Source organism: Lycium barbarum, chromosome 5 (assembly GCF_019175385.1).
Source record: "Lycium barbarum isolate Lr01 chromosome 5, ASM1917538v2, whole genome shotgun sequence".
Taxonomy (NCBI): Eukaryota; Viridiplantae; Streptophyta; class Magnoliopsida; order Solanales; family Solanaceae; genus Lycium; species Lycium barbarum.
The window spans coordinates 142516075-142536163 of record NC_083341.1 but is presented as its reverse complement, the minus strand read 5'-3'; the positions used below and the strand labels follow the sequence as shown (position 1 = coordinate 142536163).

Sequence of the window (20089 nt, the reverse complement as noted above, 5' to 3'; positions counted from 1 at the left end):
AAAAGTAAGTGTTTAAAAATATTTTTTATCTTTCTCCAACATACAAAAACTAGAAAAGAGATTAAAAGCCAATTAGCACTTAAAATGAGTCAATCCAAACACCGTCTTAATGGGGAGCTTATGAGAGTGGCCATGTAGCTGGGCGTAGGGTGTATTTGCCACATTTTTGGATGAATTTAAATAAAAATTAGGATACATTCTTATATCATCTTTACATATTTTGAGCCTTGAGGAGCACCCGTAACATGGCAAGAATTTAGAGATTTTTCACCACAGGGCCTTGAAAAGCAAAATATGTTATATTCTATTATGAGAAAATTTATTGCACCATTTATAATTTTATATGTTAAGTTAGAATTAGTAAACTGTCTACAAATAAAATTAGTATGAAATGATTTAACCTTTTAGCATTAAGGGCGAGTTTTTTTAACTTTTTTGTTTATAAAAGGTAAAATTTACTCAAATCGGCTTTATTTTTGTGATACTATAACATTATTTAAAGATAATAAAAATTGTCAATAAAGAAAAAATTTAGTGGCAAATTTATTTCATTTGCATTAAAAGTCTATTTAGTGGCGGGAAGCCACTTTTAACCACAAAATAATTGAGCTTTTGCGATGAACAAGTTCGTAATTTATTTGATACATTTTGGGACAAAAATAAAATGTCTCTAATACAACATTATTTTAGCCATGAATATTTAATCATTCTTATTTATATTTAGTGACCTATGTTGTGAGCTGTGACTATGAATGATTTTGACAAAATATCTTTCGTCAAAAAGATATACAATCACGAAATAAGATATTTTATTAATAAAACATTTGTCACTAAAATCAAATTTATTGTACCGGTTCCGTATAAGTTCACGTGACATTTAAAAAAATGTTACAAATTTTATATTATCATGTTAGGCTTTCAGTATATATATGTCGAGTTTAAAGTTATTTTAAAGTGACATGTTTGTTAATGGTCTTGCTAAACATGTTTGTTTTGGTAATGCAAGATTTTATTTGTGTATTACTATAACTTGTTACGTGATTTTCAACATTTTTAACTCAACATACTTCTGGTAAACTATACATTTTACACATTAATGGGCAGTTCGGACTAAACTCTTGATATGCGCGGGATCCAGGAAAGGACCGGACCACAAGGAGATTTATACACATTGCAAATTAGATTTCTTACTTAGAACTCAAGAGTACAAATTTTATAAGTATATTAGTGTTATAATCGCTAAATACTAAAAGATTTTTATTATGGCAAAAATATTTTTCTATTTTCCTTATTTGGTTGCACTAAATATTTTTCTCGAACTATAAAAAAATATTTTCTTTAAAAATTTTAAGAGAACGGATCAATAAAAACATACCAACGCATTCCCTAACCCATCCGCACTATCCGCCCAACCCCCCACCTACCCTACTCCACCCGCTAGACCCCCTCCTCACCCACCCTTACCCCCAACCTACCCCACCTACTCCACCTCCTCCCTACGCCACATACCCCTACCCCCTACCTGCTCTAACCCAACCGCCAACCTTCTCCCGCCTATCCCTAGAAGTTGCACTCCAAATTTAAAAATCTTATAGCGTTTGAATATATACATTAAAATTACATTTTTCAGCTTCCGTACTAAATACACAAAAAATAATAAAAAAATCACTTAATTTTCAAAACAATATTTTCTGGAAAAACATTTTCCGTCATACCAAACACTCCACTATATAAAAACACACACAAAAAATAAAAATAAAAATAAAATACAAAATTCCCCCTTATTTCTCCTGGGTCAGCAACTCCAACTCTTTTGAACTATCCATATATAAATAGGGTTTAGGGTTTAAGAGTAACACCATTTGCTCCTACTACTTTTGTCACACACACACATAAAGAAAGAAAGAAAGAAAAGAAACCAAAGTACAATCAAATCAAATGCATGTCTGAATATTTTCCATGTTGGTTCCAACAATAAGGTTAGCTTCTTACAGAAACATATTCAAGAACACACAATTTATTAGATTTAAATCAGTTTATTCTGTAGCTCAATTAAGTCCATATTTTCAAGATTATAGTTCAGATGAACAAAATGTAAATACCCAAATGAAAAACAATACTGAATTAACCACCAACAATACTGTTGAGGTAAATTCATATTGGGTTACTGAAATGCTTAACAGTTTAAGAGAAGAACCTAATGATGCTTTATTATTTTTTCGTCAGTTGAAAGAAGGTGGATTTAAACATGATATTCAAACTTATATGGCTATGATTAGGATGTTTTGTTATTGGGGTATGGATATGAAGTTGGATTCTTTGTTTTTAGAGGTTATAAATAAGGGAAAGAAAGGTTTGGGTTTTGAAGTTAAAGATTTGTTTGAGGAATTAGTCGAGGGGTTGAATGCCGAGGGACCTAATTCGTTGGTTCGGGCTTTAGATGCATTGGTTAAGACTTATGCTAGTTTAAGGATGTTTGATGAAGCTATCGATATTTTGTTCCAGATGAAAAGGTGTGGTTTTGGGTTGAGTGTGTTGTCGTGTAATTATCTCATGAATCGTCTTGTTGAGTGTGGGAAAGTAGATATGTCCGTGGCGGTTTATAAACAGTTGAAGTGGATTTCGGTGACTCCGAATGTGTATACTTATGGGATTGTGATTAAGGCGTTATGTAGAAAAGGTAATTTAGAAGAAGCAGTTGGTGTATTTGAGGAAATGGAGAAAGCTGGTGAAACTCCTAACGAGTTTACTTATGCTACTTACATTGAAGGGCTTTGCTCGTATGGTAGATCGGACTTGGCTTATGATTTATTGCGGGCTTGGAAAGGGATAAATGTACATCTTAATGTGTATCCCTATACTGCTGTAATTCGTGGGTTTGTTAATGAGAAAAAGTTGCAAGAGGCAGAAATGGTGCTGCTTGACATGGAGGAGCAAGGAATAGTCCCTGATGCCTTTTCTTATGGGGCTATAATTAATGGTTACTGCAATACGGGGAATATTTCTAAAGCTCTGGCTTTCCATGACAATATGGAAATAAGGGGTATAAAAAGTAATTGTGTGATTGCTAGCTTAATTCTTCAGTGCTTGTGCAAAAACGGCAAGGCATGTGATGCCGTTGATCAGTTTAGTATGTTTAAGAAGAAAGGTATTTTCCTTGATGAGGTGGCGTATAATGGTGTACTTGATGCTTTGTGTAAACTCGGTAGGTTTGAAGAGGCTGAGAAGTTGCTTGATGAGATGAAGGACAAGAGGATGACACCCGACATCGTGCATTACACTACTTTAATAAATGGGTATTGCCTCCATGGAAAAGTTTTAGATGCATTGGAATTATTTGAAGAAATGATAGAAAAAGGCTTGAAACCTGATGTCATTACTTATAATGTGCTTGCTGGTGGATTTTCTAAAAATGGCCGTGTTAAAGAGGCACTTCACCTTTTGGACCATATGAAGGGACATAGGTTGACGCCAACTTCTGTAACACATAATGTGATCATTGAGGGCTTATGCATTGGAGGTTATGTAGAAGAGGCTAAATTTTTTTTCAATAGTTTGGAGAATATATCTGTTGAAAATTATGCTGCCATGGTGAATGGGTATTGTGAATTAGGCAACACAAAAGATGCGTATGAGCTTTTTGTTAGAATCTCAAAAGAAGGTGTTTTAATTAAAAGGAAATCTCGTTTGAAGCTTCTGAGTAGCCTATGTCTCGAAGGTGAATATGGAAAAGCGTTAAAGTTGTTCGAGATAGTGTTGGCTTTTGGTGATGACACTTGTAAAATAATGTATAGCAAACTAATAGCTTCCTTATGTAGTGCTGGAGATATGAAAAGGGCCAGGTGGGTGTTTGATAATATGGCTTGGAGAGGATTAACACCTGACGTGGTCATTTATACTATGATGTTAAATGGTTATTGCAGGGTGAATCACTTGCAGGAAGCCCTTTATCTTTTTGATGATATGAAGAAAATGGGCATTTCTCCTGATGTTATCACTTATACAGTTATGCTTGATGGGCATTCTAAGAATTTAAAAAGAGATCGATTGTCATCAGATACAAGGAGGAGGAATATTGGGGAAAAGGTGGATCCGTCAGTTTTTTGGAGTGAAATGAACGAGATGGAATTAACAGCTGATGTTATTTGCTACACTGTTTTGATTGATAGTCATTGTAAATCAGACAATATTGATGACGCTGTTCGCCTTTTCACTGAAATGATTGATAGAGGTTTAGAACCTGATAGTGTTACATACACAGCTCTGATATGTGGCTATTGTAAGCAAGGACATGTTGAGATGGCTGAAGACCTCGTGAATGAGATGTGGAGAAAGGGAATACAACCAGATAGCCATACCATCTCAGCATTACATCATGGCATCATAAAGGCCAAAAAGTTGCACCTTAGGCATAACAATAACTCAGCCAAAAGGTATCTTCAACACATTACATTTAGTCATTTTTACTTGATTGGTAGGAACTAGGGAGATACGGTCGTTTATTCATTTTCTGCAATATCTCCTCCTTTACTCTTTTTTTTTTTTTTTTTTTTTGTGTGTGTGTGTGTTTTTTGGGGGTATCACGCGTCAGTTTGAATCCAGCAGTATGAAGCCTAGTTTCGGCAAGGCCTAAACTGGGGCTTGACACTTACTCCCTCCATTTCAATTTGTTTGTCTTAGTTTGACTCGGTACGAAGTTTAAGAAAATGAAGAAGACTTTTGAATCTTGTGGTCTTTGAGCCGAGGGTCTTTCGGAAACAGCCGTCCTACCTTAGTAGGAGTAAGGTCTGCGTACACTCTACCCTCCCCAGACCCCACGTTGTGGGATTTCACTGGGTTGTTGTTGTTGTTTTGAATCTTGTGGTCTTAAACTAAAGATGTGTGTAATGTACTAACATGCCCTTTGAGTCTTGTGGTCTTAAATATGCCATGTAGGCTGTTGGGTGTAGTGACATTCCTTTTTAAATGGACAAAAATAGAAAGTAAGACAAACAAATTGAAATGGAGGGAGTATCTGTTTTTGATCTTAAGACTGCAGGTTATGTAGCGTAGTTTCGGCGAGGCACAAATTGTTGCATGATAGAGGGTCTTTGTGTTTAAGTTGTGTTTCTGCATTTTATTGTTGAACAATCACCAAGTCATTGTTTTGTGCAGGAGATGATAAATATTCATTTGAGTGTGAAGATAACATGGCGAGGTAATATGGGAAAGAAAAGAGTTGGTGGTCCTGACGTAACTATGCAAGCAGTGCTGTCATCTTGAGGCTTGAAAATCAGGTAAAAGAATTCAACATACATCTTTGCAGATGATATCAGATGGCCACATGGCTCTGTCCCATTTATGTTTAGTGCTCTACCGAATGTTTCGAAATCCGTGTGATGGTTTGAAAGTAGTATCAGATATTCTTCGCATCCCCAAAGTTTTCTTTTTTGGCCATTTTGATGCTGAACTTAGAGATTAAAGGCTGCACTTGTGTGATCTTTCATCTCTCCTGCCTCCTCTGTGCTACTCTCTTCAAAGATGTGTTGAAATTTCCCGTTCCGAATGCACATATGTGAAAGAAATTTGATAACTTAGGGCTTGTCAGTATGTTCAAGATTGAATTAACAGGATTGACTTGGAGAAAAAAGAGGCTCAACTTGTATAAACATGAAGCTTATTATATTAATTCAGTCCTGTGGTATAAAAAGCTTATGGTGTTATGAATGATAAAAATAGAACTGAGATAACAGTGTATTCTATAAAGTGGATAAAATATTCTCCAAAAGTCAAACCTTTAAAAGAATATCTTTTAAAATTTCTAATTAATCAAACATTTCATTTCTTATGACTGGGATTTTACTTGATACAAGGTTTGCCTCTTGTTCCCAGCATGTTTTGAGGTCGTAAGTTTTGTTTTCTAATAGGGAAGATGTCCATTAAGTTTGGCTTTAGTTCACTTTAGTTTTATTCTTGCATGTAATATGACGCTTGAATTATGCAACATTGAGATCATCTCAGAGCAACTCAGCCACTAGGTTTGTGCGTAGGATTGGGGTACTGTTGGATGTATATTTGTCATCTGTGAATTAAAGATTCATCTTCGGTGTTGCTCTTTGGTAGTAAAAGCTATTTCTCAAAACTGTACATTTCATATTCCTTCTTCTGATATTTAGTAATATGAGATCTTCTTTTAACTCTTCTGCTGGAGTTCCCTTTTGATTGTATTATTTGGTTGGTCTCTTGGACTAGGGAGATGGGTCCTTTCTTCATTCCCTGCAAATCTCCTCCTTTGTTTTTTTTTTTGTTTTTTTTTTTGTGTTTTTCTGGGGTATCGTGCCTCAGTTTGAATCCAGCAGTATGCAGCCCAGTTTTGGCAAGGCCTAAACCGGGACTTGACAATTACTCCCTCCGTTTCAATTTGTTTGTCTTAGTTTGATTCCGCATGGAGTTTCAGAAAAATAAAGAAGACTTTTGAATCTTGTGGTCTTAAACTAAAGATGTGTGTAATGTACTAAAACGCCCTTTGAATCTTGTGGTATTAAATATGCCAAGTAGGATGTTGGGTGTAAAGAACTCTAAATATAGAAAGTGACATTCTTTTTAAACGGACAAAAATAGAGAGTAAGACAAACAAATTGAAATGGAGGGAGTATCTGTTTTTGATCTTAGGACTGCAGGTTACGTAGTGTAGTTTCGGCGAGGCACAAATTGTTGCATGATAGAGGGTTTTTGTGTTTAAGTTGTGTTTCTGGATTTTCTTGTTGAACAATCATCAAATCATTGTTTTGTGCAGGAGATGATAAATATTCATTTGAGTGTGAAGATAACATGGCGAGGTAATATGGGAAAGAAAAGAGTTGGTGGTCCTGACGTAACTATGCAAGCAGTGCTGTCATCTTGAGGCTTGAAAATCAGGTAAAAGAATTCAACATACATCTTTGCAGATGATATCAGATGGCCACTTGGCTCTGTCCCATTTATGTTTACTTGTTTGGTGCTCTTCCAATTGTAAGAAGTTTTCTTTGCCATTTTGAGATTGAAAATAGAGATTAAAGGCTTTACTTGTGTGATCATTCATATAGCCTGCCTCCTCTGTGCTAGTCTTCGAAGATCTGGGATCTTGAAATTCCCCTTTCCTAATGCACATAATGAGATTTTTTTTGTTGATAAGTTTAGGGCTTTGTCGGTACGTTCAAGATTGAATTAATAGGTTCAACTTGAAAAAAAAGAAAAGGGTTCAACTAGGATAAAACGTGAACCTTGACATGGGTGTGGAATCCACGCCGGATTTGGTCAACCTAACTCGGGTAGTTTGACTACACATATGGCCTACAAGTATATTTTGATTGGGAATTTGGTTTGATTTTGGGTTTATGTCATACACATATCACATAAAGTACCATAACACTTTGCTATATACGAGATAACTTATGAATACCAATTTAAGTGTTCACAAGGAATTCAGCTATACACGAGATAACTTATGAATAAAAGATTATCATACACATATTCACATAAGAGTATTATTTTTGCATATAGTATGGCGTTTGAATTATGCAAGTTTGAGATCATCTCAGAGCAAATCAGCCTCTACTTTTGTGCCTAGTATTGGGGAACTGTCGAATGAACCAAAATATTTGTTATCTGTGAATTTAGATTCGCCTTCGGTGCTGCACTTTGGTAGTAAAAGCTATTTCTCGAAACTGTACATTTCATGTTCCTTCTTCTGAATGGCTTTCGTATCATGAAATCTTTTGGGTTACTCTTCTGCTAGAGTTCCCTTTTAATTGTATTATTTGGCTGGACTCTTCCGAATGGATGCGGACGTTTGATGCTGTTGATGGAAAGCAAGGAAGACGGACGAATTCCACTAGTTTACCAGGAGAGCTTTTTGATCATGGTGATTGTTCCCCTCCTTTTTCATTTATATATTCATATAGTATTCTCTCTCTAGGTTAAGTGTATGCTAACTGCTATGATTCTGATTAGATTTTCTTCCCATGGTTCTAATCAGATGTCCTGACTTTCACAAATTGCAGGATGATGTACTTGCATGAGTGGTATGTCCTGTTTTCCAATAATCCCTTTTCTTGCTCGTATATGTGGTAGGCGCACATCACAAGTTTGAATCCTAGCTGGTGAACTGAGTCCTTTATTTTAGAGGATAAGGGTAGAGGATGGGCCCATTAGCTACCAAATTTGGAAACTGGAAACAACAGAAATCTCAGTAATCAAGAAAAGAAAACTATGTAAGAAATATATCCGGATCAATTTCTGTTTCATTCTATTTTCCGAGAGAGTTTTTAATATCTTTGAGCTCTTAATCTAATTTTTAGGTGTTGCTCCCTTTTGCAGATATTTCACCAACCCTCTAATTCCTCCAGTATTAAATGGACCAACAGAGAGGGTCTCATGTTGATATATTTCAGAATTTCTTTACAGCTCTAGTGGGTAAGCTTGGATTTTCCTCCCCCCTCCCCCCGCTTTCGGGTATTTGACACTGCTCAATAGGGCATCCACGCTTGATGATATCTTTCCTCATTCCCGGCTACGCTGTCTATTGTTTTGCATCTTTCTGACCTGTTTTTTCTATTACCAGCTTGACACTTAATATTTTCAGGTGCTGAGTGGCGGCTCAACAATTTGGGAAGTCTATGCCACTTGTGAGTTGGTTTCTTTTCTGAACGGTGAGGCTTGCACAAAGTGTCTTTTTTTCTTTCTTTTCAGTTTTTAACTTTCACCCACACCACTCTCTCCCTCTCGCAATGTATTATGAAGTTCCAAATATTGATTGGAGGTACTTTAACTGATATGATACTTCATGTAGTTATATAGGTTATATTGTGCTCTCCTTTCACTGTTGTTCTCTCTTTTCTTGCTTTTCAAACTTACTTTCCGGAGATTTCTGTGAAATTATTCTATGATTTGTTTCTGTGTGAACACTTTCCAAGTAAAGCTTGGTAGTTTTTTAACTTTGAGCTGCAAATGGTGGAATTTTTTTGTTCTGTTTATGGAATTGGATGACTTCTAAATTAGGCATTGCTTAGCTGCTCATGATCAAGTAACTTCATTGACAGGCAGAACCTATGAAGGTTGGAAGTTAAAAGTCCTTGTCACCTGCAGCTGATTAAGATGGGCCACTTACCTAAAGTTCTGTTTTGTTTTAGTCTTTAAAGAATTCGGAAGTTGATACTTGCTGACTATGTAAAAGACGAAAAATACTTACGCCAGAGTCCACACGGTAAGGGATGAGAGTAACACTAAGAACAAATGGTTTATTAGAAGTGGGATCATTATAGAACAAACAATTTTCAGCTAGAGTAGCTGCTAGACACGTCATGTCTTTGGCTGCTTGAAATATCTCGTAGTGTTGGTGCTTAAGCTCTACTCTTTCAGCTGCATTAAGCAGGGCAGCGGTCATTTATCAAAGTAAATTATTGGGGGAGGGTAGTGTCAGACTTCTGTAATGTATAAAAAAAAAAAAAAGAAGTATCACAGCTGGTTAAAATGGGTTACCAACCTCCTTGTGTACTTATTTTTGAGTTACAACACTTCGATTACGTAATATGCATGACTTCTGACTCAGGCTACTTACAGCTGCTTTTAATCAAGAAAGCTCAACTGACCCTTGAGCTCTCCCCTGCAGCTGGTTAAACTTTGTTACTTGCGTCCTTTATCCAATGCACCGCACTACATTTCACTTATAGTACATGTCATGTCTGTCTCTTCCTTTTCTTTCCTTATTATTATTGTTGTTGTTGTTGTTATCATCATCATTATTATTATTAGTAGTAGATTTCCAAGGGAATTCATATTCTAAATTTTATTGCTTTATGAACTCTGTGCCTCTATACATGTCTTCTGATGGTTGTTGCTTCCTCGAGTAAATCCATATGTATCATTTGTGGATACTGACTATGTTTCCTGTCTGTTAAGAAGTTAATTTAAAGTTTCTTATTATTCTTGTTCTTATTAACCTTTGACTTCAGAAAATCCGACCAATAGAGCCACTTTTGTTGCTGGTGATAGCTTTAGCTGTTATTCCGGCGGTCTATTGCAAGTTCCATATTTTGATGGGGTCTCTTCCTTTTTCTTCCGCATCTTTCTAATCTCGGGTCAGTGGGTTAGAAATATACACGTCTTTTATTTATTAGAACATCGCAAATGGCTTATTGGCATTGACAACATCCATCATTTGCATTAATCTCAAGGTGATATATCTGGAAGTTATTCTTGTGCTATGTTCCGATATTCCCGAGTCTTTATTCGGACTTCAATTTCATATAGTGCTGGATAACCCTCAAATGCTTGTTATCTTCGTAGATGTTAAGACTTCATTACTATTAAGTCTTAATGTGAGAATCATTAAATTTAGTGCTTTCCAGTTTGCAGTTTATTGTGTATTACGTGTTTTCCTAGACTGAATATTGGATGGTGTTCAACGTGGTATATGGATTCTCTTTTCTTTTGCTGATCATTTCGTTTTTCCTTCTATAGATTGGTGATTTGATACTTTTTCCTTCTCAAATGATTTAAGTGGAGGTAGCAATATCTACTACCGCAATTCAGAGGAAGAGCTAACTCCCTTTTTCTCTCCACCGACGTAAGTCAACTCTTATTTCCTCGTCCATATTAAACCATGACATGCTGAGCAGTATGTGTAGGATTTGACAAACAATCTGACTGGCTTTCTTCTACATTACTAAATATTCTTGCTCTCAACACCCATTTTTCTCTTTCTATATCCACTGAAGAAATCTGCTTATGTACCAATATTCTTGCCCAATAAATTCAAGATCCTTTCTTTATGTGACAGTAACTTCAGCTTGATGTTTCTTTTTCTTCGTCTGACTATTGCTTCAGCTTGATATAAATTCTGCATTCCTTATTCCATTCGTAAAGTTGTAAGTACACTCATTTCCTTCATGGAGATTAATTATGGTGTACTCAAATTCACAAATATCAAATTCACTGTGGTTTAGTCAATTTCATCAAAATGATCCGGTCAAATGCTATAGATGGTATCGGAGCTTTGAGGTTTTTTATGTAAATGGATTTGGATAGCTAGCATTTCTCTTTAAATATTGGTTTTGTCAAGTTTAGTTACGAGTCATTAGTAAGTATCTCACGTAAATTGGAACGGAGGATGTAGCTTTTATCATGACATTATTGTTCTACCAATAGTAGTTGTCACAGGATGAGAAACAGTTCGTATACCGGAGTTGCATTCTTTTGCATGTTTTTCTTCTCTGCTTCCCATTTAAATGCAAATGTATGCATATCTATAGCATGATCACATTCTCATGTTTTATCCAGGAGGCAATGGAACATATATTCCAGGAATCGTAAAACAGCAATGGATTTTGTTTGTCAGAAGAAGAGTCCAGATTTTTTAAAGTAAGCACTTTTCTAGAAAAATAAGCATTGGAGAAAAATAAGCTTGGCCAAACAGGCTATAAGTCTTTGCTTTTGACGAACACCGGAAGATAAGGTAAGGCGCTGGGTAGCGTAGCACATTTGTTTTTGGTACAGAGGCGACGAGTGGTGCTAACTTGGTGACTTGGTCACCTAGCCCAGCAGGTCAGGGCAGGCTTTAGTGTTGGTGATCAAGAGCACGACGGAATGGACTCATTCCCAGGACTGGAATCAAATCTTCAGAATGACAAAGCAACTGGAGAGAGCTCTTACCCACTTGTCAGCTGAGCAAGTCGAATGTTGCAGTGACTTCCCAAGAGAATGTACTCCCAAAACGACCTCCAATGTCGGAAATAAGAATCATCCTCTTCGAAGTCGATCATGGGGAATGACAGTGATGAAGGTGAGCTAATAGAGCAATGGGAAAATGAGATTTATGAGAATTAGGGAGCACAGTGTCTGAATTGGAGTTATTTTCTGTCGTTGAGGGAGTGCTTCTCCGATTTGGGGACTGGAATTCGCGCAGGAAATGGAGCTGAAAGAGGGGAAAATCGGGAGCTTTGGGAGGGAAGCAAAATCAAATTTGTTTCTAATTTGGGCAAAACATGTTATTTATACATATGAACTATTTTGTATTTTTCAAGACTTTGGGCTTGGATGAAAGTCTTCTAACACATTCTAGAGCTAATTCTCCCTAATTAGCTAGTTAGATGGACGTATTCTGGTGACAAATGTTCACTATAGGGGCCAACTCTTTGTGTATGAATGACTGGATCTTGTGATATTTATTCAAAAGCTTGAATTCTGTTTCAAAATGTTACTTAGATATGGATATGTTAGTTTTTGCGAATTTAATTTTCTGCTCTTACATCTGCAAATAGAGTGAGTAAAAAGGAAACATGTTTTGAGTTGTTTGGTTCGTGGATAAAATGTTCATGAATTAATGCATCAATAGCAATCAGCACTAATTACAGTGAATTCTGGTAACTATAATATATTCGGGAGACAATTTTGATTATGGAAAAAATGTACTGTCAATTACAAAGTTCAAAAATATTTCAACAGTGCTTAAAATACATCATACATCTTCCCAGCTGCATCATCTGATAAAACCTCAAATCTGTAGAGGAAATAATTAAATTAGTTGCGTAAAAACAAAAATATTATCATTCCAGGAAAGCTTACTTTCATGTCGCAATCTGATACTATTTCAAATCTAATTGAAATAATATTTGCTTAGTCTTTATAAATAAAAACATAGATCTAATAATCTCCAAGGAGTGGACTATGAGCATGGACCATTAGCATTTTAGCTGCCGACCATCAAAGATCTGTCTTGAATTGAATATGTGAAGCTAATTAGTTTGGGATGTAGTCATTAAAAATTATCTATGATCTGCCTTTAGTACATAGTAACAATTATTAGCAATATGTTCCTAGTTTTTTTTATTTGATTTGTAAAGTATGCATATCATGTACATCAATAGTTCTTCCATTTCATAGTGAAGAGTTAAATGAGTGTAACAGAAGTTGTAAGCTCTAGATAGTTGTCTTGACAAATACTTAACAAGCTAGTTTATAAAGAAACATGTTTATTTCAGTTGCCTTGGATCAACAAAATACCTGTTAATCAATTCGAGGTTGAGTGTTGGAGCCTATTATTACTGCTGTCTTTGCATTGAGCCGAGGATCTATCTGAAATAGCCTTCCTACTTCACAAGATCACTCGGCGGGATTATTCTGGGTATGTTGTTGTTGTTGTTGTAGTATTGGAGCATCGTTCATCTACCTGTGGATGATCACCTCACAATTGGAATATCCCATCTCTTCAACTAGAATTTCCTTGATGACCATGGCAGACTCGGCGAGTGATTCCTTGCATTGACTTTACTTCAATGGATTTTAGAGACGGCATGCATCCGAAACAAGAAGGGATCTCCTTAAGATATCTGCATCTTTTCAATACCAAGTGTTCCAAGGCATGGAAAGGCATCATCTGAGACACCATTCTGAAAAAGATGGGTTTTCTAGTTTCAAGAATTTGAGTTTGCCGAACTGCTCATCGTTCACTTTCCATGTATTGGAACTAATGGTAACTCCTAGCAGTTTTACCTCAAGATTTGGAAGAGTTGTGAATTCATCGAAGTGCATGCTAAAATTGGACACTGTCAATCTCCTGAGTTGTGATGGGAATTTCAGCTGATCGATCGATGTAAAAGTAGGACTGGAAGAAATCTTGAGAATTTTGAGCATTGTAAGATTGTTAAATGCAGGGAACGAGCCATTGAAATTGGAAACTTCACATCTCAGTTTCTGAAGAATTGGTGTCTTCGCCAATATCTTATCAGCATTTTCCGCACAAGAAAAATATGCTGAGGGAAGTGTTATGCAAATCATCCATTTTAGGAGGGCTCTCTAAGAAATCTTGTTCATTCTGCAAAGCAAAAATGCTTGGTCGTGTATCTGCAAATGCCTCAACTTAACCATCTTCCAAATGGTATCCAGTAATGAAACTCGTCCTCTAGTTCCTTGAACTATCAAAGTTTCAAGGTTCCACAGATTGGCTGGAAGTGATAATGTATCATCTCCAGTCCGAAAAGCAAGATACCTCAAAAGTGTTAATTATTGTGGGAAAGAATCAATCACGGTGAATTCAAAATCTAACGCCCTCAGAAACTTGAACCTTTTAAAAATGTCTGATGCACGATCTATTGAAGAGAATGCAATTCTTCTGGACTCCCTGAACTGGAAAGATTTCACATGCGAGAAACACAAACACCATGTTGCAAGATTATCGCATTGAGAATAAAGGGACAAGCGGCGTGAAGTAATGCATTTCGGAGGGAGAAATTGAGAAGGATCTGAAGGTGTATCACTGTTAATGGAGAAATAGATACAATCAGAAGAAAAAAAAGACAATCAGAAGAAGCCTTAAAATGAACAAAGTGAATGGAGAAATATTAGAGGCTTTGATTAACCTTTTATCCTTTCTAAAATGTTCTCCGACTTGGCTTTCTTCTTGCAAAATTGAAGCACCAGGAAATGAATGCGACATGTTTTGATCCTTCCATCAAAACTCTTTTTAGCAACCATCACAAGGTTTCTCCCAATAAGATTATCCAAGTAATGTTTCGCTGCATCCTTTAAAAGATTCTCCGTATGAGGTTTTATGAAACCTTCCGCTATCCACAAACATGTTAACTTTGATGCTTCAATCTCTCCTTCCTCTGGAAATACTCTCAAATAAGGAAAGCAGGGTTTCAAATAGTGTGGCAAATTCCGATAACTCAGATCTAGCGTGCCCTCCATCTGATCCTGAATATTTGGACCTAAATTTGTTGCCACTTGTTCCCAACAATGTTTTTCCTTCTTCATTCTTGTGAGGACACCTGCTATCAGAATAATTGAAAGAGGAAGCCCCCCACACTTTCTTACTATTTCTTGGCCGATATCTCTTAAGATAAAAGGACAACTTTCGTTGTTGAACACCTTATTGCTAAATAACATCCAACTCTCATCACTGTTGAGAAATCGAAGCCTATGGGGATCACTATCGTGTTTAGCATGAGATGCAACTCCATAATGCCGAGTTGTCAGAGTAATTCTACTTCCTCTGTTATCTTCTGGGAAACGCAACTTTAGATCATCCCATGCACTAGTATCCCAGATATCATCAATGAGGACAAGGTATCTCTTGCGCATTAAAAGTTTGCGAAGCTTATCTGCCAATTCATTTTCAGTCTCTCTTTCAAGTTTAGCTCTCTCATCAGTCATATCACACAGGATGGTTAGTAACAATTCCTTTCGCGAATATTCTTGAGAGACACAGCAATGGGCGTGGATATCAAAATAAGAGACAACCGACTCATCAAAATATGATGGAAAAAAAAGACTCATCAAAATATAGCTTGTTTGCCAAAGCTGTCTTGCCTAGTCCAGCCATTCCAAAAATTGAGACTAGTTTGCCTTTCAGTTCGACCGTCACATCCTCAAAGCCTACAATTTCTTCATTGATCCTTCACTTACGAGCAAATGGTGAAGAAACAACATCTAAGATCCGAAGGATTCCCTTGTGAGTGAACTAACTGCATAAATGAAGTCAGCTTGTGTGGAGATGGCGTTATCTCATTATGCAATACTAAGTTCGACACATTCTTTTCTTGAATCTCTGCTACCTCTGCCATGAGCATTCTAATATCCTCTCCAATATTCAAGATCCAGATAAAAGATACCAGTCAGGAACATCTTTTTTCTTACAAGCATCAAACATACGTTCTACCTCATACACCAAACTAGTAGTTTTAGTAGCCCTTGTTGTTTGCCACGCTACTTGTAAAACATGAGTGAAGAAAGCATGTTGGACCTGAGGCTCTATGCATCTGTCTGAAACAAAGTAGACTAAACTATAGAGGATATTCAACTCCGTCAAAACTTTTTTAATTTGAACCATCATGGATCCCCCAATACAAAGTGATGAACTGGGATCATCAAATTTCAGTAAATTACTGAAATTGTCAGCAACAGCCTCAATGAATTCCATAACAAACTTGAGAATTAAAAAAGTCGACATGATATTTCAGGAAAAGAGTAACTAGCTCTTATGAGTTCCAACTTAGTATGGTGAAACTCATATTGCAAGTGGCAGATATAGTCATAAAAATGGCTACTCCATGGACCTACTTGCGTACTGTAGATCTGGATGAGTTCATCTGCAGCGCCATGGAAAAGAGCTCAATTTTTCCCCAGCCGAAATCTGGTTCATCTTTGAAGATATGCAAGTCGATAATGATACTCAGGAACTTGAAATCCCTTTTAAGGAACTTCAGTCGATCTATCGAAGACATATGTTCTTCCGAAAAGAAATCGACGGAACTCCATTCATCTTCCATCCACTGCTGAGTATCTTCCGAGGACACCAAATATGTTTCTAAAAATATAATAAATGCACCACATTCCTCTTCAATCTGCCCTGGAATTTCAAGGAAATTAGATAACTTTGATCTAAATTCGTCCAAATACATACGAAATGAGTCCCAGTCCTTTTCAATATGCAGCAGAATGTAAAGGGCTGATGGTTCCTGTGGAAACAGTTATCCACGTAAGAACACATAGAATGAAGTGCATTCATCTTCAATCCGCTGCAGAGTTTCACGTAAATGAGATAACATTGACAGATACTCGTCCGAAAACACAAGGACTGAACCCCAGTGCTCTTCAATCAGCTGCAGTGTGTCGAGGGGAGGAGATTCCTCTGAAAAATGATATCCCTCTAAAAACATATTGAACGAACGGAGAGGCAAGCCGCTGGAGAGTTGGCAGGATATGAGGATCCTCTGAGAACATATCGTTATGGAATGAAGCCCATTGCTGTTCAATCCGGTTTAGAGTTTCAACCAGCTGCAGAGTGTCTAGGAAAAGATATAACCATGATAGATGTCCTCTGCAAGCACACTGCAAGCCCAACTGCAAGCCCAACTGCATTCCTTTTCAATGTGCAGCAGAGTTTGGATGGGATGAGCATCGCCTCGAGACACCAATTGCTTTTTAACACACCGCAGTGTTTCCAGGGGATGCGATATGTTCGAACACATATCCTCTTCTTTCTACAGCTTCTGTGATAACATCAACTGTTGTTGAATTGAACAAATTAAGGAAAACTACAAGTCTTTCTTCTATTCTGAGTTTCTATTTGTTTGGAAAACTGAAATTAATTGGTTTCAATCTGGCATCTAACTACTCCACATGCATTTTATTACTAGTTATGTCAAATATGACCAAGTCAGTTTGGCCTTCAATGAACTTCTATGTTATTTTATTATTTCAAATTTGACCAAGTGATTGTGGCCCTCAATGAATTTCTACAATTTTTAAATGTTTAGTTGCTTCAAGGCATGTCTCATTTCATAGCTGATGTGGGTTTGCCAAAAAATAGTTGTAAATAAGACCGCGTTATTTTGGTGAGATTCACTGCATCTACTTCTCTGTCCTGCAATGTTTTTATAAATAACACAGTTAGTACAAAGTTGTCAAATATTTAAGATCCAAATAACACAGTTATTACAACTTACAAGAGAAGGACTTTTGGGGAAGAGACTTGGAAAAGGGCACCTTTGTCGTTGTAGTGTTTTATCCCGGGATTATTATCCCACCCTCAATGTGGGATAGAATAATACAGCAATTGCGGTGTAAATTAATCCTGGAATTCCTAGTCCCGGCTTTGAAAATTGCGGGATAAAATAATCCCACAACAAATCCAAGGATTATTATTCCTTATCCCACCAACCAAGTGACCCTATGTATTAATACTGAGGAGGTAGGATAGAAAGAGAACTAAATTGTCAACTAGAAAGTAACTGTGAAGTGTAACTCTTATTTCGTGATCTCAAAGAATGAAACTTAGAAGAAATAATGCAGTGAAACTTGAATCAGAATTCATATCTAGTGGAATTGTATGCTATGGTCCACTACAAATTTGTGAGGTGTATATGTTTTTGCTTTACTGTTTGTAAATAAGCTCTTGGATGAGAACTTGAAACCAATGCCACTGTTCCATAGCAGTAAAACTTGAACCAAATCTGGAGACATGTATCAGTCTCCTCTCCATATCCGATTCAAACCCGAGCTCTATCCCTTGCTTAAATCTGAATACTTCCATTGGTATTTCTGGATATGTTGACAGCCATACACAGTAGCTGAAAACTCACTGGGTAGTGTAGCTTTTGGCCTAAAAACACAGGAATAAACATGCAGACAAGTGACAACCAAACTCTACCCAAGAAATTCAGGACTTCATGAGTTTATCAGATTTTTCAGCTATTCTGTTTAAGCAAACTCAGTTACAGTTCTAAATTGGAAGATATTTGATCCCACGTAAACCAGGCTGAAGAACTTGCACAAGGATCTTACAAGAACAGTGGAAGATATCTATCACTGAACAAAAAGTGATTACAAAGGAAATGAAGGCGCTCAGGAGGTTTTCCTGTTAAATCTTTGGACGAAGAACTGAAGATTGCACTAATTACCTGGTATATTAAGCTTTGTACACAAAAAAATTGTACAAGATCAATAAATGACTTGAACATTTTGCATCAACTTTCTGTGGTATCCTGTTCAAAATGAAGTTTTCCTTGTTTGAAAATGCACATAAAAAACAGTGTTATCAAAAGCGAAAAACGCAAAAAAGCTCTAAAGTTAGCTGGGGCTTTAAGCGCATAGCGCAAATAAAGTGTGGGCTTTAGTGAAAAAAAGCGCAATGATGCAAAATTACAAATATATGTATGTTTAGTCCAAGACTTATAAAAGTAAGCATGAATAACAAATATATGGACAAAGAAATTGTAAAAACATCACGATAAAGTGAAATAACAATCATCTAGCGTCACCTCTTCAAGAGAGGCTCAATGGCAAGGAAAAGTATGTCTTGGAACCTTGATGACGACACTGAAGCGCACATAAAGCGAGGCTAAACACTCAACATGTTTTGAACCTCACTTCAGGGCTTTAGCGCGCCTTTGACAACACTGATAAAAAATACAAATTGAGTGACAGATTGGCTGTTCCAAAAAGCTTTACCTATTCTGTCCCAAGTTAGTGACAACTTACATATCTGGCATCCTAAGTCGCGTTATGAAACGATTTATAAGGGAGGTTCAACAGACACGGAAAGACGAGGGAAATTACATAATGGTGAATCTCTTCTTTAAACCTGAACTCACGACAATGCAACATAGCAACTCACAATGAAAATAGATTCATTCATTTTTATGAAGTCACAATGACAATAGATTCGTTAGTTCTAAATCGACCAAAGTTCATATTTCCTGTTCAGTAGAACCAATCAACAGGTTAAGCCTATGATAAAGCATATGAAAAGTATTTTCAGCTCTCTACAACAACTTCACAACTTCTAAATCAAGGAAATCATTATGATCTTTAATAAGTTGTCTCACCTTCTATAAGTTTCCATATAAGTATACTATTATAGAGACCTGTGGATCCAAAGTCAGACTAAATATGAGTAGCAAGTTCTGTTTCTGAAAGTTCATCAAGGGTTTGGTTAATTTGGAAATAGAATTACTGCTATATTTGAATCTATAAGTTAATTGATGGATTAATAGATAGAGAAAGATATTTCTTTTGTCACATCTTAACTGAACAGTTGAATGCCAGACTACTATTGCCATCAGTGAAGCAATTGCTAGCTAATTTCCAAAGTTATACAATGAAACCATCACTTATTTGAATCTTCACCTGTGTCCTCAATTTTATTCAGAAGGTTGTTTTAGACCATTCAAAATATTAACAACACCATTCAAGAAATAGACAGAAATTACAAGATTAACAAAATGTCAAATGCAAGTGAAGCAGAGGAAAATATTGAAAGTTGCCTAAGAGAAAAGAGCAGAAAGGACAAAAGAAAGTAAAGATAGTTTCTAAACAAGGCAGAATTTTATTGAAAGCCACTCCAAGTAAAAGTTCATCAAATTCCTATGAAGAAAAATGCACTCTATTTTTGTTCCTAGTAACTTCAAGCTTAAATTGGCCAAAAATACTCCAATCAATTTTCACTCACAGCATAACATAAGAGGCAGTTTCTAAGCAAAGTAGTATGTTAATGGAAGGCAGTCCAATTAAAAGTTCATTCACTGAGCTTTTCAAAGACACCCTCATTTGATTCCTGTAAGAAAACTTC

At 36.4% G+C, this 20089-nt stretch overlaps 1 protein-coding gene and 1 pseudogene across 8 annotated transcripts; one reads left to right on the top strand and one right to left on the bottom strand.

Moving 5' to 3' along the window:
• Nucleotides 1–1559: 1559 nt before the first annotated feature.
• On the top strand, nt 1560–12212 carry LOC132642024 (pentatricopeptide repeat-containing protein At2g26790, mitochondrial). 8 transcript variants are annotated; one of them, XM_060359249.1, is made up of 10 exons: nt 1560–4433; nt 5155–5276; nt 6776–6897; nt 7757–7882; nt 8022–8042; nt 8144–8231; nt 8338–8433; nt 8603–8669; nt 10480–10585; nt 11299–12212. In XM_060359249.1, exons 1-2 carry the CDS (start codon nt 1960–1962, stop codon nt 5159–5161), a joined length of 2481 nt encoding a protein of 826 aa, XP_060215232.1. In that variant the 5' UTR covers nt 1560–1959; the 3' UTR covers nt 5162–5276; nt 6776–6897; nt 7757–7882; nt 8022–8042; nt 8144–8231; nt 8338–8433; nt 8603–8669; nt 10480–10585; nt 11299–12212. The 8 variants fall into 8 exon arrangements, with proteins under 8 accessions (XP_060215232.1, XP_060215230.1, XP_060215228.1 ...); XM_060359247.1 differs by having other exon boundaries at nt 8022–8231; nt 11299–11473; nt 11555–12212; XM_060359245.1 differs by adding an exon at nt 9972–10097 and having other exon boundaries at nt 8022–8231.
• Nucleotides 12213–13003: 791 nt separating this feature from the next.
• LOC132642023 (putative late blight resistance protein homolog R1B-23) lies at nt 13004–20071 on the bottom strand (annotated as a pseudogene).
• Between the last annotated feature and the right edge of the window lie 18 nt (nt 20072–20089).